The sequence below is a fragment of the Oncorhynchus tshawytscha genome, linkage group LG28 (genome assembly GCF_018296145.1).
Source record: "Oncorhynchus tshawytscha isolate Ot180627B linkage group LG28, Otsh_v2.0, whole genome shotgun sequence".
NCBI classification, from domain to species: domain Eukaryota; kingdom Metazoa; phylum Chordata; class Actinopteri; order Salmoniformes; family Salmonidae; genus Oncorhynchus; species Oncorhynchus tshawytscha.
In genome coordinates this window covers 21,911,542-21,939,218 of record NC_056456.1, presented here as the reverse complement: position 1 = coordinate 21,939,218, position 27,677 = coordinate 21,911,542, and the positions used below count along the sequence as shown (strand labels likewise).

Sequence of the window (27,677 nt, the reverse complement as noted above, 5' to 3'; positions counted from 1 at the left end):
ATATTTACTTCAGATGCTATTTATAGTTTTGGTTCAGTTCAAAGGTGTTAGTTAATTTCTTAATGTAAACACTTTCTCTCTGTAGGTATAAACTGTATTATGAACACAGAAAGGTAGACTATCTGTTTTTCATTGTCAATCAATCTCCTTCTCTGCAGTTGCTTCAAAATGACATTTTCAATGGCTTTTTAAGATCCATATTTAATAATAACATGACGTAATCTCTCCCCACCGACAGATACAACTCCCTGTACTTTGTGACAGCACTTCCAATCCAATGCTGAATCTACGTACATGTTGTTTTAGCTAATTAAATGCATGACTCAGATATTGTGTTTAAGAATGATTTGTTTTCCTTGGTAAGTACTATTATGTAAGATAATATGAATGACATGTTCATTCACCTTGAGGGCTTTTCGTGCTAACTTGATGTAAGTAAGCCACGTGTGTGTACATTGTTGGAACAATCACGTCTAATATGACAATGATTGATTGATGATGATTGACTAATGATGGATTATGCTAATGTTGTCAGATGATGCTGAAATTCACTGTAAATCTTGGTGCATGGTTCCTCATTTCCCTCCATTTCTGCAGTTATCATCATGTACAGAGATAGATACACACAGTTCTTGTGTCAAATCACATCTTCAGAGAGTTGCTCTTAGATAGTGAACTGTCTGTGTAACAGAAGGCTTGATAGAGGAATAGAGCATATGTACAGAGTGGCTGTCCATTCTTCAGGTCCGTAAACATTCATGAAGCAATGTTTTATTTTGGTGCTGGGCTTTCCTTCCTTTTTAAGAATTTGAACTTTTCAAAAAAAGGAATGAAGAATATCTTAAGATATGTTCAATTCCAGTTCCTTGTTCCTGGAAAAGCAAAGTTCCATTTCACTAAAACACACAAATATACCAAGTACAACATACTGCACTTTAGTAACAGTACAGAGGAACTAAAGGAGATATCACTTAAGAATACACAGAAGTATTCAGAGAAATGTGTAATCAGTGTTGTATTTCCTTCCAATGCAGCATAGAGTGACAGACGTAAACAGAAATGAAAAATAAATGTATCTTTTTATAGTTGTGTTTTTTTTACACTGAACTTCAACTGGGGGACTGAAGTTCATCCTCTCTTCAAAGGTTGGCCTTGCAGTAAAACAAATCCACACAGCTGCACAGTCTCTGTCTGGTCTGGCCGTCAGAAGGAACTATGGCCTACTGAGTTGGAAGGAATAAAAGGGCACTTTGTAAAAAAACTTGGGCTGCAACATGTATCTTCTTTTCTGAGAAGACAGATTACAGTCAGGCATAAGTCATCCTCCTAGCTCCCACCCACAAACAGTTCAGGTGGTGTGTTAGGATTCACGGTCGCTGTCCTCAGCCCCGTACATGTCAGCCAGTTTCCTGAAGCGGGGCCCCCAGTCACTGAGGTAGTTGTAGTCCTGGTCCCCTTCAGAGGATGCTGACTCCAAGGAGCTCAGAGACTCAGCCACTGAGCTGGTTCCCTCGTAGGCATATGTGGCCAGAGAGTCATAAGGGGGGGCGGTGGGGTTACTGTCGTTATCCTGCACCCGCTGGTTTATGAAGTCCCGGACGTCTGCGTTGTCCCGCGACGGGATGGCTGTCCGTCTGATAGGGGGGTACAGAGTGCCCGACGGGATGATGTCCCGCCTCTGCTTGCTCTCCTCGATGGCCTCGGGGTTACGCAGAGCCCCGATGTCAAAAGCCTGGGTGTCCTCCTCTCCGCCCCCCTCGTCATTGTAGCTGACCACGTTGTCTCGCACGTCCTCTTTAGAGATGATCAGAGGCTCCTTCTTCTTCTGCCTCTTCAGAGCAGCAAACAGCACTATGATCACTGAGAGATAAACAGGGAGAAAGAGACAGACAGGGACAGAGAGACAGAGATGGACACAAAGAAAGAGATGGAGAGTCAGCGTTAGAGAGAGGTTTGCTGTTCAGGGCTGGGTGATTTCATATTATCTTGCTGCTCATGCTGCAGTGAACACTGCATTAGAACACGGCCTGCATCATGCATCCACAGCCCAGTAACAATTTAGAAACGACTGCAGTAGAGATGCTGAAAAATGTTTTAATTCCAACATCGCAATGAGATTGCAACTACTAACTTATAAATAACCAAGAATGGTGCCACATTTTAAAGCTGCTATATGTAACTTTTTAGGTGATCCGACCAAATATAGAAATGTAAGTAATGAATGTCATTCTCATTGAATGCAAGTCTAAGAAATAATAGATCTGATCTATGTGTGCTATTTCTATGCGTCCCGTTCTTAAGTTTAGTTTTTGCGTCTTTTACTTTTGTTTTTGTAGACCAGCTTCAAACAGCTGAAAATACAATATTTTTGGTTATTGTAAATATATTTATTTAGATTGTACAATGATTCTCTACACTATACATTGCTTATTTTGTCACATAAACTGAAATGAGGCTATTTTAGAAACTACGAAATGTTGGAGAGATTTCTGCATATTGCACCTTTAAATAAATGCATTTCCATTACACTGTATATGTAGTTAATGGTGCTGATGTAATATATTGGGGTAATTGCATTCCATGTTGTATTAAAGTAACTCCTGGTGTATAAAAGGTTAATTTTACTGCCAGTCCTGTTGAATTACTATCCTGTCCACAATCTCATTCCCCTCAGACTTGTTTTGATCCTCTATATATAACACTTTTACTGTAGACAGCCAAGAGTGAAATAGGCTATCTAATGGGAAATGTAGGGCTTTTCTTATAAGCACCTGTGTGTGTGTGTGTGTGTGTGTGTGTGTGTGTGTGTGTGTGTGTGTGTGTGTGTGTGTGTGTGTGTGTGTGTGTGTGTGTGTGTGTGTGTGTGTGTGTGTGTGTGTGTGTGTGTGTGTGTGTGTGTGTGCGTTATACAGAAGGGGCAAATTTAACTACACTATAACCTGTGAAATGTCTTATTAAAGACATATTTCCAAACAGTTTGCATACATTAATATGAATGACTAAATTGGAGATGGAGATGCGTCAGAGACTGACGGACCGACAGACGGACAGACGGACGGACGGACGGACCGACAGACAGCTATACTCACTGAGGAGGATGATGACACACAGCAGGATAGCCACCAGGGCCCCGGTGCTAAGTCCAGCTGAGCTGGTCTGGGCCTCGGCGTTGCACAGCTCCATGTTGCCTTCGCGGTCGCAGGTGCACACGCGCACCGTCAGCGTCCCCGTGCTGCTCTGCATGGGGAAGTCCCCGTCCGTGATCACCACAGGAACCAGGTAGATGCTCTTGTGCAGTTGGCTGTAGCTGGAGCGCCGGGTTAGGACGCCAGCTGTGTTATCTAGGGAGAGAAACAACATACAGTACCAGTCAAAAGTTTGGACACACCTACTCATTCAAGGGCTTTTCTTTATTTTTTATTATTTTCTACATTGTAGAATAATAGTGAAGACAGCAAAACTATGAAATAACACATATGGAATCATGTAGTAACCCAAAAAGTGTTAAATAAATCAAAATATATTTTATATTTGAGATTCTTCAAAGTAGCCACCCTTTGCCTTGATGACAGCTTTGCACACTCTCGGCATTCTCTCAACCAGCTTCACCTGGAATGCTTTTCTAAAATGTCTTGAAAGAGTTCCCACATATGTTGAGCACTTGTTGGCTGCTTTTCCTTCACTCTGCAGTCCAACTCATCCCAAGCCATCTCAATTGGGTTGAGGTCGGGTAATTGTGGAGGCCTGGTCATCTGATGCAGCACTTCATCACTCTCCTTCTTGTTTTTCTTCACTATAATATCAGGTGATGACTGGTGTGATAGAGACCCCAAAATATCCTACAGTACAGTACTCACCGCCATTGTCTTTGACTGTGAAGTTGCCTCTGTAAGCCCCCTCCATAGCCAGACTGAAAAAGAACTTGTGTCCACCCACCGGGTCATCTGCATCCACAGCACTCACCGTCTGGATCTTCTGTTTACGGGATAAACAAACAGATTGATAAAAAACAAACAATCTGTGTGCTCTCAGATAGCAAGAATAGTTGTAAGGTGCTCTTTGGTTCCCCCGGTTTGTGACATCAGAGTAAAAATTGGAGGCTAAACTTCTAGGATATAGACCATCTATATAGACCAAACAGATTGGTATGTTTATTTAATCGGTGGCAATAATAACCATTGTGGAAGATATATTGTGGATGATTTTATTGAGTCCTCTCAAGGGACCTTGCTTGGTAAACAGGAGCACAGCAAACACAAACACCTCAGTGAATTTATGATTATGAATAATGACAGAGGGATGAAGGAGGGATGAAAGGCGAGGGAGTAGAGGAGAAGGCGTGTGCTGGGCACCTATTTAAACATGCCCTTGATGTGTGACAGCTACTGTCACCTGCCTTGTGCTGCCATGATAGATTATCTCATCAGCCGCCTCACAAAGTAGACCCTGGAGACCAATCACTACCCCAGAGGACTGCAGTACTCATCACAATGCTTTATCACCATTTACATACATGAGTATTCCTGGGCATATACTGTACCTATTGTAGCACCTCTAGATGTCACTAGGATATGGATGTAATTATAGCAGCGAGAATAATAAAATCATGTCAATCTATCATGGGATGTAAGTGGAGGATCCGTGTTCTGTACCTGTCCAGCCTTAGTCTTTTCACAAACAAATGTCTCGTAGAAAGAGGCGAACTTGGGTGCGTTGTCGTTGACATCTAGAAGACGGACATAGACTGGCACCCAACTGGTCTGCAGAGGTTTGTCTGTGTGTGGGAAAACATACACATCACAACAATGTATAATAATTGTAATAAATAATCATGTATGATTTTAGTTTTTTTAATGTTTCAACAAAGGACAGAATATAATCATTGAACTCCATAGACTTGGTAGAATAGTTTGTTTTGTGAATTCATGTGCATGATAAAGCTGAGAAAGACTTACTGAACTCTGTTGCGATAACAGAAATGTTGTGCCAGGCGACTTCTTCTCGGTCAAGAGGTCTTATGGTAAATATGGACCCATTCCCAGAATGCACGTTGAAAAGCCTGTCTAGATCAGTACGACGATCAATGGAGTACCTGTAAAATAGGCATACAAATATTGATACAAGAACAAATAAAAGCATGGACTATTTTCTTCCATTCCCCTACAACCTCTATTGCTGAACTTGACAACCCTTTTGCAAGGAATTAGTCTTTCCTGCCCTCTCTGTGCATTCACAAAATTATTCTGAATACTGCACACCCTGGGGATCTGTCCTAAACAGCCAATGGGACTTAAATCACTCTATTTTCCTCCCTTTCTTCTTTACCCTGACTGGCCAGGAAGGAAAACAGCCCTGAACAGAGGCCCAGAACAGACCAGCCCTATCAGTTTGATCATCCAGTGGATTACGCAATGATCTAATTAAATGTATCCTGGAATGCCCTTTCAGTATATTTCCATGAGGAGTGGTAATTAAGGGACTTTGGACATTGATAAGAACTCACTAAAAAAGTGTGTGCGCGTGTGTGGAGATGAGCAAAACACACAGCTTGTCCTTCACTCATTAGTCTTTATATGGACACAACTTATTCTCGACTCCAAATTTAATGAGACGTCCGATTCAACTCTAATCATTCTACATTTAAAAAAAATACTGTAACACAACCTTTAACACTCATCAAATGACCCCTGATACAAATGATTATAACCAATCTCCCCATGACCTTGGTGTGGGTGGTACGTACAGGAGAACTGAATGGGTGGGCTGGAGGGAAAACAAAGCAGTGCTCTAACTAACCTGACTGGACTGTTGTATCCATCCGGATCCATAGCCCTGACAGACCCTACTGCAGTACCCACGGCTGCATCCTCCTTCACCTCCATCATGTAGCTGGCTTTCTCAAACAGAGGAGGCTCATCCACATCTTCTATGCCGATCCTGACTGTGGCCATGTCCTTGGTGGGTAGGTACCCCAGGAAGCGAGTGTCCAAGGTCTGAGTGTTCTGTACCTGGATCTCCAGTGTATAGGTTCGGGTCTTTTCATAGTCTAACGGCTACAGGGACGGGGACACAATAGAACAAAGTAGATTACTCATGTTTTGTAATGATGCAGTACAAATGCATTTTGATAATAGCGTTTCTGATGGTCTAATGGCCTCAGGCCTATCCAGGGCTGATAATAGGGTATATATGCCCTATAGTTGTGGCTGACTATCTTTGTCATAACAGATATTACCTTTAGAACTGTAATGATGCCTTCCTGTGAGTCTTTGTCCGTGATGACATCGAACATGTCCAAACCATCCCCACTGACAACACTGTAGTACATCTCCGCATTCTTCCCAAGGTCTTTATCTACTGCGTTGATTCTCCCAACTGGGATTCCAGTTTTTATAGACTCTGGAACGCTGAACTGATATATACCTGGAATCACAAACAGACACACATACTGTATGTAAATCAACGATTCTAACAAATTAACTTGAGATACTTCATATTAGACTATTTGCATTTGTAGCATTCACTCCCATTTCACCATTTGTGTCACTAATTAGGTTGGAGAGTATAAGGAAAGTGTCTCATGAAACGGAGCCAAGAGAGCCTGGAACCATGAACAGAATTGCATAAGCTTGTCACAAATAGAAGAGGTTGTTGGTCTTCCTTTGGCATGGTGAGTGAGTGTTTTTTTTGTGCCAGCTTCTCCTCAATACCTCCATGTTTCTGATGCTAACACATTTAACAATTCAGATTGTTAGGGAGCCTGTGAGCCTGTATCACGGCCCTCCAGCAGTGTTAGTGGTGAATTAAACTTGTGCTCATGGTGACCAATTACACCATTTCTGTTTCCCCCTAGCATGGTGCTGACTGGGGGTGTAAGCCTCCTGCTGCAAGGTGTCATCAACTGACAAGGTGGAGAGAGAGATGTGAGAAGGCATATCTCACACTGTGTGTGTTTGCGCATGTGTGTGTGTGTGTGTGTGTGTGTGTGTGTGTGTGTGTGTGTGTGTGTGTGTGTGTGTGTGTGTGTGTGTGAGAGAGAGCATGAGAGAGAGCATGAGAGAGGGAGACACTCAGTATTACGCTGCTCATCTAATCAGGATTAGCAAGCTGATTCACTTCGTGGGACCCGGCATTGCAATTTAATCACAGCTAACCCTGTATAAGATGGACACACTTACACACACACAGCACACTGACACTACCACTTTTATACTAGGACTACTATGAATACTTCAACCACCAGTATAATTCCAGTCATTGTGCCTCTACTCACTCTGAGAGAAGCGTGGGGGGTTGTCGTTGACGTCGGTCAGGGTGATGTTGACTGTGGTGGTACCAGTTAAGCCTCCCCTTTGGCCCGCCATGTCCTTGGCCTCAATCACCACCTGGTAGTGCTCCCGCTTCTCCCGGTCCATCTCTCCAGGCCCCAGGGCTGTCCTGATGATACCTGAGGACAAACCAGAAGAATACAATATTCATGTGTCACATAATATAACAATGTATTGTTAATGAGTTAGCTAAGAACATTTATCCTTCTCTGGTCCTGTAGGGATTACTCATGGTGCCACCATGCCAAACAGATCTAAGTGATGCGGGTATAGTTAGAGTGAACTCATTTATGTGCATGTCCTTTATTTAAATACTGTATCGGCAACTACTATAGTTACAACTGCCAATGGGAATAATGTAACTAATAACTGTTCTGAGAAAGAAGCACCTCTTGCAAAGAAATGGTCACCACAACCGTTTCACATTGCTAAGACCTTGTGCTTGGATTTAATGAGAAACATTTAATACGGGTATGTAACCTAATTATTTTTATGGAACAGTAAAAAATGGCAACCGCCCCGACCTTCCATTAGATAGCACACAAGACCATCTGGCCTGGCTTGTTTTGTTTCTGTGAATGGGTTCTATCATCTGCAATATAACTGTTTTCAGATAAACCCTCAGAAACACCATTTTTTTTCTCCAAAGCTCTTAGGATTTCATGTCCTCTGGTGTGATGGGGACATCATCTTCCATGTCACATCAGGGATAAACCATATCGTTGTTAAGCCACACAATAATCTGCCAGTTGGAGGCTTTTATTGTTTCCATTTGTTTAAACACAGAACGAGCGACAGGATGTTCCAGAGTGCACATTAGAAATGATTAAATGTTTCAGTGTACTTTGGAAAATGCACAGGGGGCTGAGAGAATAGCAATGGCCCTGGCAGTCTGACTCTGAACATTACATTACCGTATCTCTCTCTCTCTCTCTCTCTCTCTCTCTCTCTCTCTCTCTCTTCATTGTAGTAATTATTGCTTTGAGGAATAAAAGAGCATTGCTGGTGGTTCCAACAAACAAACAGACGAACAGACAGACCTGTGTTTGGGTCCACAGAGAAGTATGGGTGCCCCTGGCTGATGCTGTATCGTAGTTTAGCGCTGTTCCCGTACATGCTGTCATCTGCATCCGTGGCTGTTACCTGGGTGACTGAAGTACCTGAGAACGGAAGATAATAGCTGAGGATGAATATGAACTCACATCAACTGTCAAAACCATTCATGCTTCAAAGAAAAGCAAACAAAATATTTGACACTTTAAGGCACCATTGACCTTGAAATGTTACTGATCTTTAATCATCAAAGGTTAAAACATAAATTGAAAGGTCATGTCAAAAATCAAATTAAAGTGATCAAATTAAAGTGAAAGAGCACATACCTATATTAGACCTCTCAGGTGCACTGGCAATGTAAAGTTCCTTTGCGAATTTAGGCTCATTGTCATTGATATCGTGAAGTTTAACGATGAACTCTGTCTCAGGCTCCAGTTTCAGGCCTGTGTTCTTGTTGACTACGGTGGCTCGGAGGGTATAGAAGGCCTTCTCCTCTCTGTCCAGTCTCTTATTGGCATGGAGGTCACCATTGTTTTCATCAATAGTAAATATGTCTCCAGCCCCGTCCCCAGTTAGAATGTACTTCAGGGTTCCATCCCCCTTGTCCATGTCAGATTGAAGCTGCCATAGAAAATAAAAAGCACAGTCAACATATTTGTCTCCTTGGAGAAATGGGGCCTGAAGTCAGCAAGGCAAATACCAGATGTATACTACAGATGTAGGATCTTAATTTCATCACTCTTTTGATGCTGAGAATTTTCCAGCACAGCAGGAAATGCAAACTTGTAGTGTATTCAAGGCTTAAAAAGTCTTCTAAAATCTAATTTCCACTTTAAAATGTGAGACTTGATTTGCCCTAGTGGAAAATCTATCAACCCCTACAAAAAATGTTAAATGAATTATAATCAACGAACGAAGATCTGTTTCGGATCAAAACGTTGTCACTAAATCGGTGAATTGGGAGCCTTAACAGTGTGCGGGGCTTTATGTTCTATACTATTAATTATAATCTACATAAAACATTTTGTTTTACCTTTATTTAACTACACAAGTCAGTGAAGAACAAATTCTTATTTTCAACGACAGCCTAGGAACAGTGGGTTAACTTGCATGTTCAGGGGAATAACGACTGATTTTTTTACCTTGTCAGCTGAGGGATTTGATCTTGCGACCTTTCAGTTAGAAGTCCAGTGCTCTAACCACTAGGCTACCCGACACCCCATAATAATGAACATTTCCTGTTGCTGTAGGATTATTTTACTACTTTAGCAAACTGGCTTAAATTAAGGTCCTACATCTATCTGTATATACTATTCAACAACTGCTTTTAACAGACCTAGGGTTTATTCCATATAAATATTCCAGTCCATTTAACGATTGGACTAGCATGCCAATGGGGAAACTCCCTATCTAATTTAACTGACAGGAATAAACATGGAATTGACCCCAACTCTGGAAGTCAGCTTGTAAAACACCAACAGATTTACAGTTTGCATTAGATGGTGTGACAGTTGATGGGTTGTGAGGAGGAGTGTGAGTGACAGGTAGGGTAGGTGACGGGTGCTGATGGTGAGTGACTCATTCTGTCTTTCCTTAATACGGTCTTGCTTTGCTGACAACATCTTGATTTGTATTTGGACTAAAAATGTAAAAGGTAACGCTCCGGTTTCTCTGTACCAGCATACCTGGCTTATAAAGGATATATGTTATTTAGTACACACATTTAATACCTACCCATTTATCTGTCAAACAGTATATTATATACCTCTCCAGGTCCTTTTGTCTATCTAAAATGCTAGACATTATACAGTAGTACACCAATCCAAACAGAGGTTCACTGAATTAATTAGTGAACATCCCAGTGCACTCTCAATGCCCTCTTATCACTGTCATTAAAAACACACAGCAAGTCAGGTAATTGTCAAAGTACAAGGCAGTCTCAGAACATGCACACTTGAATGAAACAGGAGTTGACAATGATCGAGGGAAAGAAAGGAGAGAATCTTTGAAAACGAAGAAAGCCAAGATGGTACGAAGCCTAGATATGACAAAGGATGAATGATTGACGCCTCCCACAGATGTCTTAGAAAATCACCTAAATCCAGCATGTAACACATAATACCTGCAATTCCCCTCTGAGCACATATGTTCCTGTCTTATCTCATCTCTTATTCCCATGCCTCTAAGTAGACATTATGCAAATTTGAGCAATGGGCATAGAATGGGGCTTTATCCTCTACCATACTCAGTGTGTGTCCCATCTTTACTGCATCACACTTATATGCATTTCAACAGTGCTATAATTATGTTTGTGGTACACCTAAGCACATAGGCGGTGTTCCATAAGGCTAAGGGAAGTTTCTCCTGAAATAACCTAAATTAAATGGCAAGTTTAATAAACAAGTTTTTCAATTAAAATTATTATACAAAATTATTGCAACCAATAGAATGTTATAATGTTATATATAAACAATCATCCCAGGTCTGCAGATTTTGCTGTGAAGAGAGAATCATTAGATCACTTGTTTTGGTACTGCCCATATGTAGCTTGTTTTTGGTCACAGGTTCTGGAATGGCTGAAAAAAAATGCAACATTTACTTGGAGTTAACTCTGTTGGGTGATTTGAAAAGTCATAGTAAATTGATCAATGTAATAATACTCTTAGCAAATGTGTTTATCTTTAACCATTGTGTAGTGATCGGGTCTGTGGGACCCATTTTCAGTGTTTACAAAAATAAAAATGATACAATGAATTATATTTTAAACCTGAGACTCATTGGCCTTGGCTACTTTCTGTGAAGAACATGTAAAATAACTTACTTTCATTGAGTGCACACTGTGCACCCCCCTACACATTTATATTACATAAGTGGATTTCGGTTTCACTGGACCTGAGGGTAATAAAAGTGTGGAAAAGTGTGTGTGTAGGTGAAAACAAGTAAAAATGAAACAAAAAGGTTTGCTGTGTGCCTTCACTCTGTCTTCTTCCTCCCTTTGCCTGCTGTTTCAACACAGCACCAATAACCGGTCTGTCTCCCTGCCTGTCTGCCTGTCTCCCGCTTTTCTCGCACTCTTTACCCTTTGTAGTGTGTAAAACTACACAATGTCTTGCTGGACCATGCAAAATGTTGTTACAATACATTATTTTGGTACATTGTAAAGAATTCAGTATTTTCCCATACTCTACCAAAGCCAGGTGCTAATTGGGGGAGGGACACAACAAATAAATAGCTTTACCACAATCAATCAGTATGGCAAAAATCATCTCTGCTCAGAGGGCCTTAGACATTATTTTGCAGAGAGAAAAACTAGTGTGGAAGGAGCATCTTCCACTTTGGAAGATGAAGATTTTTCCAAATATGAGGATCATGTCTCTGTCAATTTGGAGTCTGACAGTGAGTTGGAAGAAGAGGATGAGATTGACCCTCAGCCAGCCCCAGGACCAGCCGTCAGCAGCCAGCCCCAGGACCAGCCCGTCAGCAACCCGCTAATCAGCAGCCTGCAGGAGGAGAAATATGGATGTCAACAAAATGGTGAAATTGAATGGTCTTGTTGCCCAAGGAATGAGCCACCCCCCGCATGGCTGCCAATGTGATGAGGATGCAACCAGGGCCGACGCTGATGGCAGTTACTCATGTTACTCATGTTACTCATGTTACTCATGTGCAGAACATAAAGTCTTCTTTTGAACTGTTCATCCTAGACACCATCCAGAAAATCATTATGGAATTTGTGTCATACGTGCCAAAAAAGTGCCGAAAGTAAAAAATGTGGTACTCATGCTGCATAGGGATGAGAGAATCTGTGGCCAGAAACATCAAAAAACAGAAATCATAATGGATTACAATGCCACAAAAGGAGGGGTGGACAATTTAGACAAGCTGGTGACTTGCTACAGCTGCAAAAGAAGAATCCTACGCTGGTCACTTGTGATATTCTTCAACATCTTGGACAACTCGGCGTACAATGTGTTTATCAACTGGATGGCATTGAACCTAGATTGGAACAGAGGGAAGCTCCAGAAAAGAGGGCTCTTTCTCGAGGAGCTGGACAAGGCATTGGTAAGACCTCAAATCCAGAGGAGGCAACATATCCCAAGGACCCCAGCTTCTGCAGCAATTGTGAGGAGGATTCAGGAGGAAGATTCTGGTGCCGTAACCGTCCGACCCACAGAACCAACAACTCCAATACCAGAAGTAAGTGTGAGTGATGTTGTTGCATGTGTATGTGTCCGACTCTCCTACCTTGGCCTGCTATAACTATATATGTGAGTGAGATGTTAGTAAAATTGCTGAACTAAGTGTTTTCATCATTCTAGATTGCAGCCCGTAGCAACAAGAAGAAGCACTGCGATGTGTGTGGACCCAAGAAGGACAGGAAGACACAGTACACATGCATCAAGTGCAAGAAATACATTTGCAACACACACACACACAGTAAAACTCTGTCCCTCATGTGGTGTGTAGACCAGCCTTAATTTGTTTTCAATGGGGCTCATTGATCATTTCCACAAAATACTGTATGTACTGTAACATTTGTTCTTCCACTTTGTTCAGTAAAAAGCAATAAACATCAATAGTGATAAACCTTGTTTCATGTATATTTGTTCAAGATAAACAGGATTTATTCCATCCATTTATTTTTGTTTACAAAAATCAAATTTGATCAAATAAAACAAATAGCACTTTTATTGATACATGTGATCTTAGCAGAGGTAAATGGCAAATATGAACCATGTATGCTGTCTATATTTCTTGTAATTGATATAGGTCAACATCTAAGTATTAAATATGAAGTATTTTTACATAAATTGTTATGGCTGTATTGTTTTAAAACCCCAATAATATTGTGGGTCCATCAGACCTGTGAACATTGGGTGAATAACAAAAACATGAACACCACACAACGGTTCATTTACAATCTGTAGAAACTATGAGAATAGAAAGGTTCAGAACTTTTGTGAAACTTCACAGCTCAGTGGAAAAATATATGGCAGCTAGAAATCAATACTGGATGGTCTTCAGAGATACAGTTGAAGTTGGAAGTTTACATACTCTTAGGTTGGAGTCAATAAAACTAGGTTTTTAACCACTCCACAAAATTCTTGTTAACAAACTATAGTTTTGGAAAGTCGTTTAGGACATCTACTTTGTGCATGACACAAGCAATGTTTCCAACAATTGTTTCCAGACAGATTATTTCACTTATAATTCACTATATCACAATTCCAGTGGGTCAGAAGTTAACATACACTAAGTTGACTGTGCCTTTACAGCTTGGACATTTTCAGAAAATGATGTCATGGCTTTAGAAGCTTCTGATAGGCTAATTGACATCATTTGAGTCAATTGGAGGTGTACCTGTGGATGTATTTCAAGGCATACCTTCAAACCCAGTGCCTCTTTGCTTGACATCATGGGAAAATCAAAAGAAATCAGCCAAGACCTCAGAAAAAAATGTAGACCTCCACAAGTCTGGTTCATCCTTGGGAGCAATTTCCAAACGCCTGAAGGTACCACGTTCATCTGTACAAACAATAGTACGCCATGGGACCACGCAGCCGTCATACCGCTCAGGAAGGAGCCACGTTCTGTCTCCTAGAGATGAACGTACTTTGTTGCAAAAGTGCAATTAAATCCCAGAACAACAGCAACGGACCTTGTGAAGATGCTGGAGGAAACAGGTACAAACATATCTATATCCACAGTAAAACGAGTCTTATATTGGCATAACCTGAAAGGCCTCTTTCCATAAAAAAGCCAGACTACAGTTTGCAACTGAACATGGGGACCAAGATCGTACTTTTTGGAGAAATGTTCTCTTGTCTGATGAAACAAAAATAGAACAGTTTGACAATAATAACCATGGTTATGTTTGGAGGAAAAAGGGAGAGGCTTGCAAGCCAAAGAACACCATCCCAACAGTGAAGCACGGGGTGGCAGCATTATGTTGTGGGGGTCATTGGCTGCAGGAGGGACTGGTGCACTTCACAAAATAGATAGCATCATGAGGATGGAAAATTATGTGGATATATTGAAGCAACATTTCAAGACATCAGTCGGGAAGTTAAAGCTTGGTCGCAAATGGGTCTTCCAAATGGACAATGACCCCAAGCATACTTCCAAAGTTGTGGCAAAATGGCTTAAAGTCAACAAAGTCAAGGTATTGGAGTGGCCACCACAAAGCCCTGACCTCAATCTTATAGAACATTTGTGGGCAGAACTGAAAAAGCTTGTGCGAGCAAGAAGGCCTACAAACCTGACTCAGTTACACCAGCTCAGTCAGGAATGTCAGGAATGTGCCAAAATTCACCCAACTTATTGTGGGAAGCTTGTGGAAGGCTATCCAAAACGTTTGACCCAAGTTAAACAATTTAAAGGCAATGCTACCAAATACTAGTTGAGTGTATGTAAACTTCTGACCCACTGGGAATGTGATGAAAGAATTAAAAGCTGAAATAAATCATTCTCTCTACTATTATTCTGACATTTCACATTCTTAAAATAAAGTGGTGATCCTAACTGACCTAAAACAGGAATTTTTACTGGGATTAAATGTCAGGAATTGTGAAAAACTGAGTTTAAATGTATTTGGCTAAGGTGTATGTAGACTTCCGACTTCAACTGTAGATGGGAGGGGTTGAGGGTAGACGATGAAGGTTTGGAATAAAAACAAACAAAAGATAACTCATTTTAAATATACTATCCGTGAAATGTATGTAGTATGTATAAACTGGAAGCCAAAGCCTAAGTATTGTTGTCCAATAGTTTACTCCAATTAGGGGAGGATTGGCAGGGTCATGGGAAAATAATAATGAAGCAATATATATTTAAAAATAAAATATTAAAATATAATATTTATAAAAATCTATATATGGGGGGTGGGAATTTATGCAGACAATTACATTGATAGAAGCCACAATCTATCTAGATTAAAGCTGATCTACCCCCCCCCCTCCAAAAAAAAAAGATGGCTTCTATGCCAAAATGATATATCCTAATTAGCCTACTCCTGTCTATACAGAAATAAATGGATTCATTCAAAATATGCTACTACACCATAAAGCATGATTTGGAGAATCAGAGGAAGGGCCGTAAGCCTATTAGATAGTTGCAGACAACATTATGTTTATTGATCTGTTTGTCAGTTTCAGCAGAGTAGAGACTACCCTGTAATTAAAAATATTCTGCTAATGTTTCCAGTCATATACTTTTGATTTAACCTTTATTTTGATAGAGAGTCAATACTGACACCAAGGTCTCTGATATACTGTGCATTTGGAAAGTATTCAGGCTCCTTAACTTTTTCCACATTTTGTTACGTTACCTTATTATAAAATTGATTATTAAATTGTTTTTTTCCCTCAGCAATCTACACTCAATACCCCACAATGACAAAGCAAAAACAGGTTTTTAGAAATGTTGGCAAATTTATAAAGACTACAAAACTTAAATATCACATTTCCATAAGTATTCAGACCCTTTACTCAGTACTTTGTTGAAGCACCTTTGGCAGCGATCACAGCCTCAAGTCTTCTTGGGTATGATGCTACAATCTTGGCACACCTGTATTTGGGGAGTTTTCCCATTTTTCTCTGCAGATCCGCTCGAGCTCTGTCATGTTGGATGGGGAGTGTCGCTGCACAGCTATTTTCAGGTCCGGGCTCTGGCTGGGCCACTCAAGGACATTCAGAGACTTGTCCTGAAGCCACTCCTGCATTGTCTTGCCTGTGTACTTAGGGTCGTTGTCCTGTTGGAAGGTGAACCTTCGCCCCAGACTGAGGTCCTTAGCGCTCTGCAGCAGGTTTTCGTTAAGGATCTCTCTGTACTTTGCTCCGTTCATCTTTCCCTTGATCCTGACTAGTCTCCCAGTCCCTGCCGCTGAAAAACATCCCCACTGCATGATGCTGCCACCACCAATCTTCCCCGTAGGGATCGTGCAAGGTTTCCTCCAGATGTGACACTAGGCATTCAGGCTAAAGAGTTCAATCTTGGATTCATCAGACCAGATAATTTAGTTTCTCATGGTTTGAGAGTCCTTTAGGTGCCTTTTGGCAAACTCCAAGCAGGCTGTCAAGTGTCTTTTACTGAGGAATGGCTTCCGTCTGGCCACTCTACCATAAAGACCTGATTGGTGGAGTACTGCAGATATGGTTGTCCATCTGGAACTCTGGCGCTCTGTCAGAGTGACCATCAGGTTCTTGGTCACCTCCTTGACCATGGCCCTTCTCCCACGAATGCTCAGTTTGGCCGGGTGGCCAGCGCTAGGAAGAGTCTTGGTGGTTCCAAACTTCGTCCATTTAAGAATGATGGAGGCCACTGTCTTCTTTGGGACCTTCAATGCTGCAGAAACTTTTGGTACCCTTCCCCATATCTGTGCCTCGAAAGAATCCTGTCTCGGAGCTCTATGGACAATTTCTTCGACCTCATTGCTTGATTTTTGCTCTGACATGCACTGTCAACTGTGCGACCTTATATAGACAGGTGTGTGCCTCCCAAATCATGTCCAATCAATAGAATTTACCACAGGTGGACCTGTTTTTTCTTTGTTATTATGCGGTATTATATGTAGATTGACGAGGAAAAATGTGTATTTAATCCATTTTAGAATAAGGCTGTAGTGTAACAAACTATGGAAAAAGTCAAGGGGTCTGAATACTTTCCAAATGCACTGTAGCCTAGGCCTACTCCACTATGCACTGCATCAAAGTCTTTTTTTGCGAACAGTGATTGAGTTATATTATTAGTCTAAATTATGACTATCCAATTTACTCATCACTTTTGAAATAGTAAGATATCTTACTTACAAGTCTGGAAATGTGATGATGCATGGAATGCTTTATTATAAAGGTAAATTTTTATGGCGACACACGCGCGATCTTAGCCTGAACATCTATAACACACAACAAGGCTGTTCAGTTCCATCAGAGAGGACAGAACAGTCAACATCACATGTGACAGATAACATCTTATTATATGCATGGCAGCACAGAGCCAGGCTTGGTGGAGAAAAAAAAGAGGGACCTGACAAGGTGAATCATTTTCTACAAGGCATATGGAAATAATCCACCACACAGCGTTGCTCCACTCCCCAGGGCTCCACAGAGTAACCTAACGCAAGACTAGTGGTGGTGGCTCCAGAATAACTTTCTCTCCTACTCTTTCTCTCCTCTCTTCCTCTCTTCCTCTCTCTCTTTCTAGTTCTCTCTCCCACTCTGCGTTTGCCCTTTTTCCTCTCCATCCTTCATCATCTCCCTATATGCTCTGTGAAGCTGGGTCTCGCTGTAAGAGCCTGGAGGGTTACAGGGTACAACAGGGTACTACAGGGTACATGGCCTCAGTAGCTCCAGTATTTCTTCTATCTCTAGCCTTCTAAAACAGGCCCCCTGCAGTGCTGCAGGCATCTCCACATCTAGCTACTCCACAATACTACTTCTGATTCATGGCTCTATCTGTTGTCTTCTGAGATCTGAGGTAAAGGTGGCAATGCATGCTGTTTTTGTACATCAGAATATCCCAATGCTTGTGGGGGGATATAGTCTTAGGTTTATTTGGCCAGAGACATTGATATTAGGGTTGGGTGGTCTCCAGATGTTCATACTGTTCCTGTACCATACCAGGGTATATGGTATTACCGGCAGTGCTATATTAATATGTTGTTCTTTTACGCACAAAACAAATGTAGGCAGCAGGGATCTTGATCCAGGAGGGGATTGATTGTCTCTGCTCTGGGAGATTTCTCAATATTCATATTATCTTTGTGTCAAGGCCGGAATTCAACAGTTGCAGACAGTGGAGTTTCCCCACACACTTAAGTGCATGGCAACAATAAAACAAAAGAAGGCTAATGGACATACCTTGCCAATGTACTGCTTATCACTCCCAGTGTACTCTTCCTGTAGAAAGAACTGGTTCCACATCCATCCTCGTTTGAAACGTTTCAGTATCTTCCCTCCCTTTGCTCCATCTCTGTCCTCCTCTCCTCCCATCTCTAACACAGTCTTTCTGCTAATAGATGTGGAGTTCACATAAAGGGACAAGTACGCCCATATCATGGTCAGCAAGCAAGTCCTCATGGTGGAATTGTGGTATTTGCACAGAACGCCAATCCTCTATCTGCACTGGTTTTTACGTCCTTTAAGGGAGCTGGGCTTCACCCTCATAGTCCTCTTCCTTGATGGCTGTGTAGAAACCTTGCGGAGGGGAAGATGAGAAACAATTATAGGGACATACTTTCACTCTGGAGATCATTTTGTTTCCCATTGCGGGGTATCATGATGTGAATACAGAAAATACAAACAATGCATGAAAACAAAAAGACAATCGAATAATGCTATTGAAAACCTCAATTGAAAAAACTGGAATGCCATTGATTTCAATAAGCCTTTAACACAGAAAAGACTAAAAGGGGTTTGCACACTAATCAATGAATCGATAGTCCACATCCACATGAACTGCTTTATTTTAGAGAACAGAACACTTACAGAGCCAATATGTCACTTATGGTAATGTCCTTTTCTGTATCTACTGTGAACACTATCTGCATTGGTGTTATACAACCTAATAACATGCCATGCTGACCAGATGAAATATAAACCACACACAGACAGACGCATCCTGCTACCAACATCATCTCCAGCAATCATCAGCTGCTTCACTCGTCAAGCCATGCCTCGGCCCCTTTTCTACTTATCAAGGAAATTGCCAATGTGATTGCAGTGGAAAGGGGAGGGTAGTGCAGATGTATTTTCTATTCAGTGAACTTCTGTTTCTCCCTCTACGACTTGCGGTCTACAGTGTCGGTGCTGGCATTAAGTGTGTGACTACTCATCAGCATAGAAAGCTAAGGGTCAACACTGCTTCACTGACGGTGACAGGGATGGATGCAGAGGCCACGAATCAGTTAAAAGACATTATTAAGATGGGTGGATTAACTCCTGCAATCATGTCGTTGCTTTTCTACTGCTGCCATTCAACCTTTCAACCTCTCTTCCATTAGGGCCATTATGCCTGTTTTATGAATTAGACTAATTGAATAAGGTACCAACAGATACTAAAGTGTATTGATTTGCTGTCAGAATCAGTCTGGTTTAAAGGACCCCAGGGGTTTGTAATTGTGTGCTAGGGTACTGAGGACCGTGGGCTGGGGGTTCTTACTATATGTTCAGTTGATGGGATTAATCCCTGTGTATATCAGTGTGGAAGTGAGGCCTAGAAAACGGCAAAGTAGAGTAGTGGGACTAGCCTAGTGAAGCACATTAGTCAAGGCTCCAGCCCAGCCGGGAAACATTTGCCTCAGCTTTGTGACCTGTTAAATCCCTTGACAGTCTCTCGCTGGGGGAAGTCACCTGGATCTAGAGTGTTTGTTTTTTTACATACTATATCAGAGTACGCAGACACATAGCTTCCCATACATTCCCTCTACAAAATGTCTGCTAATTCATTGAAAGGTCCTGCTGAGAGACAAGGGTCCATGCAGTGCAGCCTGAATATCAACTTGTGTGAGATGAACGAACAAGCCAGTGGTTAAGATTCACTGGAGCCTACCTCTGTATGTTAATAAAATAACACATTAAAACCACCCAAAGTATGCTCAATATTATTATATTATATTAATAACACATCATATTTATTTCAGAGTCTGTATTCTGGATGTGATACATACAATATCTGTCTAAATGCATCCAATATACAGTACCATATAAATGAGTATTACATTCATAATACAGACTCAGAAACACACAATCTTCTATTTTGGACAACATGCCATCTCATGTCACTGCAACACAAACCTATTAGACCATCTAGTATGACCTTCAGGTGACACGACACTCGTAGTCTCCCTGCTGCCTTTAAAGTCTTGCATTTCATGGAAGGGAGATTTAAAGGGGAGGAGGGCTGTGCTGTAGGGTGTTGAAGAGTAGTGCGGGGTAGGGGGGTTAGAGGGGGTCTGACAGGCTGTGGGGAGTCAGCGGGGAGGCGGGTAGAGAGCGAGGACCAATAGACTAGCAACACCTGTGGGGGTGACAGGAGTGAAGAGCTGGGCTTAAGATTGTGTCATGTGGTGGGGGTGAGAACCCAGCGCAGCAGCTCAGCCCCTTCTGTTCTGCCACCCTGCAGACAGCCTCAGCTACTGCCTTAGCCTCAGCCACAGTCAGCCTTATGAGACTGCCTCAGCCACTGCCACAGCGAGCCTGATGAGACTGCCTCAGCCACTGCCTCAGCCACAGTGGGCCTAATGAGTCCCACAGGAGCAATTAGAGGTGAAGAAAGGAGAATGTCAGCCCTGGGCTGCCTGTGTGTGAGAAGGGAGAGGAGGTAGGCGGTCAACAGGTGAAAGAACTGCTACAACAACAGGGCAGAGCAGCCTTATAAAGGCACCTAATGGGTGTTCCTGTGTCACAGAAACACACACACTGTCTGCAGACTACTAATGAATAAGTCCTGGAGGTGGAACTATCAGCTGTTGACTAACTTTTGGAACAGTTTTAATGTGTACTGTATTACAAAAATGCGTATGAATTTGGTATGGTACAGCAGCTAAGGCTGATATAAAATAATAGAAGCACACTAAAAGCACCCAAGGCCAGAAAAACATGTTTTTCTATATATATTCCACAGTATCCAACTTCCCTATAAAAAAAAGGTATGTCTGGAAGGTAAATTGCATTTGGGTGGTGGATGTTAGGAGGGGGGCTGCTATCAGGTTGCCACCACTCGGAGCGATAGGCAGCCAAGCAGCTGACTGTCATTCCCCAGGGACCAGTAGGCCATCAATACCTATTGATCTGTCTGTTTAGGTAGGGGAGTCTGTCTAGACTATAGACTTCATGATGCCATATTATCTATCACTTTGCTTGGCTCTGCTTGCAACACTCTTTGACTTGTCTGCTCTAAGTGATAAATATTTCCTCCTCTCGTGTAACATCTGTTATTTCTTTGACTTGTACCATTGAAAACAAAACAATGAGTGAGGTCAGATGATTAATGATAACCTGACATATCTTATTCAATATAGCAATCCTCCCTTCAGAAAAAAGAAAACATATTTGCATTGAGCAGTCTGATTTGAGCTTGTACAACTATCATAGTGCATTCTCTGAGTAGAGAAGACTGTCACACAACATGGGTGCTAATCCCTACTCCCATCTCCCCTCTCATCTCCCATCACTTACAAGGGGCCCAGTCCCTCCCCACTCCCACTATAATCTCCCCAGCAAAATGTGTGCACTAATCTTAACTAGAGGAGGTAATAGATGTTGAGTGTGTGCGTTTTCCTGAATGGAACTGCCATGTGCACCAACACAATTACTGTCAAGGAGCGTCGGTCGCCGTCATGCTCATACCAGATGGGACCTCTTAATTAGGTAACCAGAAACTAGGCATGAAGTGATTTGGAGGCAATGCTCATTACATTGTGCCACCTCTGATTCTGTATGTATTGGTCCTGTTTCCATCATTGTCTTTGAATGGCGGGACACATGTCAGTTCCACACCATTGCACCTACAGAAGCTCTTCTTACATGATTGCATTTTGAGGACAAATACATTCCACCCCAACATAGATGTCGGCTAACAGTTTTCCAGATAAATACATTTGTGTGTGTTTGTGTTGTTTAGACCTCCCAAAGCTGTTTTGTTTCCTCAATCATCCATGCGTGTGTAGTGGTTCATTGCTTTACTGTTGGATACTAAAGAAGATGACACCTTCTTAACCTGTGTGTGTCTTTTATTTATGGCGTCGTCGTCAATGGGGCTTCCTGTGTAACCCAGTGTCTCCCAGTGTGTGTTGTGGGTGGCTGTTTGGGTTCCTCCTTGGAGGAGGAGAAAGTGTGAGAACAGAAGCTTTATGGTCTGCTTGTGCAAAGACCCAGCAGGAGTCTTCAAGTCAGAGCTTTTCCTCCACCATTGTGGCCAGGAACTGGAATGTGGCTGCCTCTGTATTACAATGCAAATGTGCCAGCGTCTGGTGGAGCTACTGTTTGTGTGTGTGTGTGTGTGTGTGTGTGTGTGTGTGTGTGTGTGTGTGTGTGTGTGTGTGTGTGTGTGTGTGTGTGTGTGTGTGTGTGTGTGTGTGAGAGAGTGAGAGGGCCTCCCACTGCGCACACACTGGTTGAATCAACATTGTTTCCACGTCGTTTCACTGTTTCAAATTACATTGAACCAACATGGAATAGACACTGAATTGATGTCTGTGCCCTGTAGGCTTGTTGTATGGCCGTGTTCCAGCTTCTCTAATGAACCATGAAGGAATCATGACACTGCTAGCCATTGCCAAAACCATAGGAAAATAATTACATAATATTATCTAATTCAAAACCACTGTCCATACTGTCCTCATGCAAAAGAAGAATTTGTCTGGGAGTTGGGCCGAAGAGATATTCAATATTTAAAGTGTAAAATGTTTGACCTTCCACTCCCTGTTCCATGTTAACAGTAAACACCCACACATGTCAGAAGGGGGAGCAGCATTAAGACGAATCCCCTGGGAGAAAGCAGTGCAGTGGGAAGAGGGCAGGGTCAAGCACTGGATGACCCCCAGAGGTCAACATGTGTCATCAGGGTTTAGATGTATGTGAAAGAAGCACTGGCCATCTTGAGTTATGCCACAGGTTTGGTCAATAAACTACTTGATGTTAGGCCTTACTGTATACACAGCTACAGTAAATGTCTTGCAAATGGTCAATAGGAGAGCAAATACCTCAATTGCCTCAGTTAACACATTGCAGCTGATGGATACAAGGGTTAAACTATAGCACAAAATAAACATTTAAACATTGCTTTTCATGTTTACCAACAAATGTTCATTCTTTCCCACACTTCTTAAATTCAATAATTGAAATGGCAGATACAAAGAGTGTTTCTGAAAACTTAGCTGCCGTTCTCATAGAGCGACTGGGTCCATTAGCAATTATGTTTGAAACTAGCTTTCCTACATCAATGCCCTCTTTTCAAATCTCTTTCTGTGAAGTATTTTCACCTTCAATTAAGCTTTGACAAAGCCTGAGAACTAACCAAACAAATAAAGCTAACATTTATAATGGAAAGAAAAGATTGTGTGTGGGTATGACACCAGCGTGCGTGTTAGCCTCAGGGTGGGGATTCTGCGCTGGGGAGAAATAAACAATCTATTAGCTTTAACAGGGAAAGAGCTCCTCTCTATTTCAAACACCAAACTCACATTTACAGCCAATCCTTCAATGATACAAAATAAGGCCTGTGGCAAAGAACACTTGTACTAGAGGTTACAACTCTCAATCAATAACAAATCGATGGGCTTGTTTTCATAGTTGGTAGTACACCAGCCTATCTGAAAATAATACATTCATTCCCATGCCTTCACTGATCTTTGAAGACTATTTATTGTGTTTTTTTGTGCGTTAAATGTACAGTAGTGTTTTCAGTCCATTGATAGATTATCATGGGAATGTAAGTTGTTATTTTAGACTCTTTTTGTCCTTGTTATTCCAGGTACAGTAGTGTTAAAAATCAAAGAGAGATTTAATGACACCATTAGGCCTTGTTATAGACATGCTGACTGCTGATAAGGCTCCCTCTCAAGTAAGCTATAATTGCCATGGCTGTCAAACAGTGCATGAAAATGTTTGAAAAGGGGCATAAGTTGTCTTCGAAAGACAATTTAATACTTCTATTCCAGGCAGAAGAGCCGATTTGTTGTCAAAAGTAATTGTTCATTTGAATATAACAATTCAACAACTCATTATAGCTCTGCCTATGCTATTCAATGGCTTGGATACAGTACATTGTTCTCAGAAGATCAGTATTCGTGGTGTCATCCCAGATGTCAGGAGTTTGATCTATAAAAATATCACAAACACCTTTATAGGTAAGTTCCTGTGCAACTGATGACAGACCTGTGCTAGTCAATGCAATCCAACCTCTCGCTAGCTTGACAAACACATGGGACAATGGCCCATTGTCAAATGAGGTGACACACAAGCTAATTGGCATGGAAAACTATTTACAAACTCAAGGTACATTTGCATACAGACCTCAAATCTTTTCAGTTCGATTATACTGTTTGACAAATGTGAGTGCACTCGGATTACGTTGTGGTAAAATTAAACTGCTGACGGATGATGTGAATAAAGAATAGGTATTCTGAGAATACAGCCGATGGCATGTACTATTCACACTCACTCACAATAACATGTTTAGACATGTAATATGAAAGTAGTTAAGAAAAAGGCTATTCCAAGAGACACATAGGTGTGAAAACATGACTGTGTGATCAATATACCCATATGGGAACATCCATTACTGTGTGATCAATATGCCCATATGGGAACATCCATTACTGTGTGATCAATATGCCCATATGGGAACATCCATTCCTGGGTGATCAATATGCCCATATGGGAACATCCATTCCTGTGTGATCAATATGCCCATATGGGAACATCCATTCCTGGGTGATCAATATGCCCATATGGGAACATCCATTCCTGGGTGATCAATATGCCCATATGGGAACATCCATTCCTGTGTGATCAATATGCCCATATGGGAACATCCATTCCTGGGTGATCAATATGCCCATATGGGAACATCCATTCCTGGGTGATCAATATGCCCATATGGGAACATCCATTACTGTGTGATCAATATGCCCATATGGGAACATCCATTCCTGTGTGATCAATATGCCCATATGGGAACATCCATATGGAAACATCCATTCCTGTGTGATCAATAAACCCATAAGGGGACATCCATATGGAGACATCCATGTGGGAACATCCATTCCTGTGTGCATGTTCCTCTGCGACCACATGAGGGCACAATTAAAGAGATGTGTGAATTTTCCAAATGAGACTCAATTGGAACACCTCACATAGTGGACATAGAAATGAATCATAATTCCCTATAGTGAAGGGTCACATAATTGTTTTAATTTAGGTTTAAGACAGTGGGATAACCAATCCTTTTCTACTGGAGTAATTTGTGGAAAGCAGTTTGATCCAAAGGTCACAGTGACCTGGGTGGCTAGCGTAGAGCTGGGCTTTCTATAGTTCTGGAGACACTCAGAATGTTGAATGTTGGGTATATTTACAACATCCACACAACAGGTCATTTATAAGATAATCATCATCAACCAATAGTATTGCAAGCTTCTTACAACAGCATTTCAGTATTTCAGGCTTCTAACATTCAGAGAAATGGTTTTAGACCCCTGTCTTGGTACAGTCGGCTGTGCAGTACGATGTGCTCAAGAAAGTGTGTTAATAATCAGTCATGCTTTACCAAAAGAAACACGTTCTTATTCATGAATACACACCACAAAAAAAATGTTTGACTAATTTGAACAGGCTAATTGGTATTTAACACAATTATTTATTTATCTTAGTCATTAAAAATGCTATTTGGCAACCGCCTGGAATTCATGGGTTAAATAGATTCTAATTATTGCTGTGGAAAAGAAAGGGCAATGTTTTGCCTTGTATTTTCATTTTTTACATCATTTATCATTCACAAACTCCTGGGGCATGCTCTGCACATAGGACATAGCAGTCTGAGAACGGTAAGATACAGGTGTCTTGCCTCAGCTCTGACTAACGGGTAGACTAGACTTGGATTTAGGGTAGCACCCACATCTACATTAGAGTATGTCCAGGTCCACAGCAATAGAGCGCCAGTGTCTAAACAATAAATAAAACAGGACACACCAAGCATTTCTAATAGGACATACAAAAGGTTTACACTGTTGGCTATGAGTGCTTTACCACTCTACCAATACAATGAGTGTATTACCACTTTACCAATACAATGCCACTATAAACAGTAACCTACAGTAGTCTACTATATCATGAGACAACCCATTACAATTCAACAAACATGGCCATCATAATCCTAAAAAAAACTATGATATTTTACAAGGGAGCCTTGATTTAATTCCCTGACATGTAATATGAAACAGGAACCCACACCTTGAGCCACCGGTGCCAAACAACACTATCACTAAAGACATAACTGCCACTAACAATAAAAAATAAAATAGATAACTTTAAATCGGATTAAATTAAGGGGTCTGATTGGATCATGACAGACTATACCGGGAACACGAAAATATGCAGCTTTTTCGACACATAGCAAGTGCATTTTTATTTTCAAGATAACATTCGGGTGTTAGCCTGATAAGATCAATTAGACCAATTTATGAGATAGTTTCATTCTAAATGATCAAATGAAAGCAACTTTGTTGAAGTTATAAGCAATTTTTTTCAACAAACTGGAGGAAGCGCAGCCTACGGAACAATTGAACACATTAAAGTGCTATTGTAAAGGACCGTCAAAAATACTATTTTTCACGACCGCTATTTCAACATCCACAGTTAAGTAAAACACATTGGCACTTACCACGGTTTGATGTAGCAGAAAGTTTAATCAAGGTGCGCCTGTGTGAAATCGTTGTATGCGACCGACACACTGAACACCGAGTGGTCTCTCTCTCTCTCTCTCTCTCACACTCTCTTTCTCTCTCTCACGATGAGCATCTCTCCCTCTGGAAGTTGTCGGACCTTAGCTGCTTCTGATTGGGTGTCACGCGCTGGTCCACGATTAAAGGGACAGGCTGAGGTGAAAATTACGAATTCATCACCGATATTTATGAGGGGTTTTTCCAACCTATTTTCGACAGGGGCACATATTTTCCCTCTGAGCCATTCTAACAGGATACTGTTCTTCTCCTGCCTTTCAAAGCTGATTAACATCTGAAAATAAGTTAATATTCCACAACCACTGAAACAATTAAAGATTCTAAGATAGCTTGACAATGCTTTGAAAATGTTTCGAGAGCATTTTAATAACAAAGTTTGTTATTGCATTGGACAAAATGTCCCTCTGTGCCTATATCTATACAGCTGCTACCACTAAGTTTAGCCACTTATTGTCAGATATCCCATACTATGCACTATTTTCCATTTGCCCTAAATCAAGCTGTCTTGATTCACATAGACTGGGGTTGTTGGTTATGAAATGTTGTAATGAGAGGAAAATGTCAGCATTTGTGAGGCACTGGGTGGGTGGTTGGGGAAGGCACCTGAGCACTGTCACTGTCTGACGGTTAGAATGGCTAAAGGGTCATAGGGATGTGCTTCTCACTCTGACAGCGGCTTCATCACAGCTTCTACGTGATGTCCGGTGAAGTCTCATCTGTGTGTTGTTTGCTCTCTGGGGCTCTTGGCTTTGACAGCCATTGTTTTAGAGAGGGGCATCACCTGTTTGAAAAAGGGGTATCAAGCTCTGTAACTCTGTTAATATTTGAGGAGGAAGGAT

General features: G+C 41.5%; 1 protein-coding gene across 1 annotated transcript; it reads right to left on the bottom strand.

The window, feature by feature from the left end:
• Positions 1–774: 774 nt before the first annotated feature.
• LOC112226919 (cadherin-6) lies at positions 775–26,900 on the bottom strand. Its single transcript, XM_024391589.2, has 12 exons — positions 26,760–26,900; positions 18,239–18,574; positions 8,708–9,002; positions 8,369–8,488; positions 7,274–7,447; positions 6,236–6,423; positions 5,797–6,053; positions 4,956–5,092; positions 4,653–4,774; positions 3,858–3,975; positions 3,090–3,341; positions 775–1,860 (listed from the first exon to the last, which is right to left on the bottom strand). Exons 2-12 carry the CDS (start codon positions 18,455–18,457, stop codon positions 1,361–1,363), a joined length of 2,382 nt encoding a protein of 793 aa, XP_024247357.1. The 5' UTR covers positions 18,458–18,574; positions 26,760–26,900; the 3' UTR covers positions 775–1,360.
• Positions 26,901–27,677: the final 777 nt, after the last annotated feature.

Bases quoted from the DNA above. Each gene is read 5' to 3' on its own strand.
- LOC112226919 (XM_024391589.2), bottom strand. From the start codon at position 18,457: ATGAGGACTTGCTTGCTGACCATGATATGGGCGTACTTGTCCCTTTAT. The intron at 8,489-8,707 runs GTATGTGCTCTT...TTCCGTTCTCAG, and splicing joins ACCTGAGAGGTCTAATATAG to GTACTTCAGTCACCCAGGTA. The intron at 7,448-8,368 runs GTCTGTCTGTTC...GTTTGTCCTCAG, and splicing joins CTCTGTGGACCCAAACACAG to GTATCATCAGGACAGCCCTG.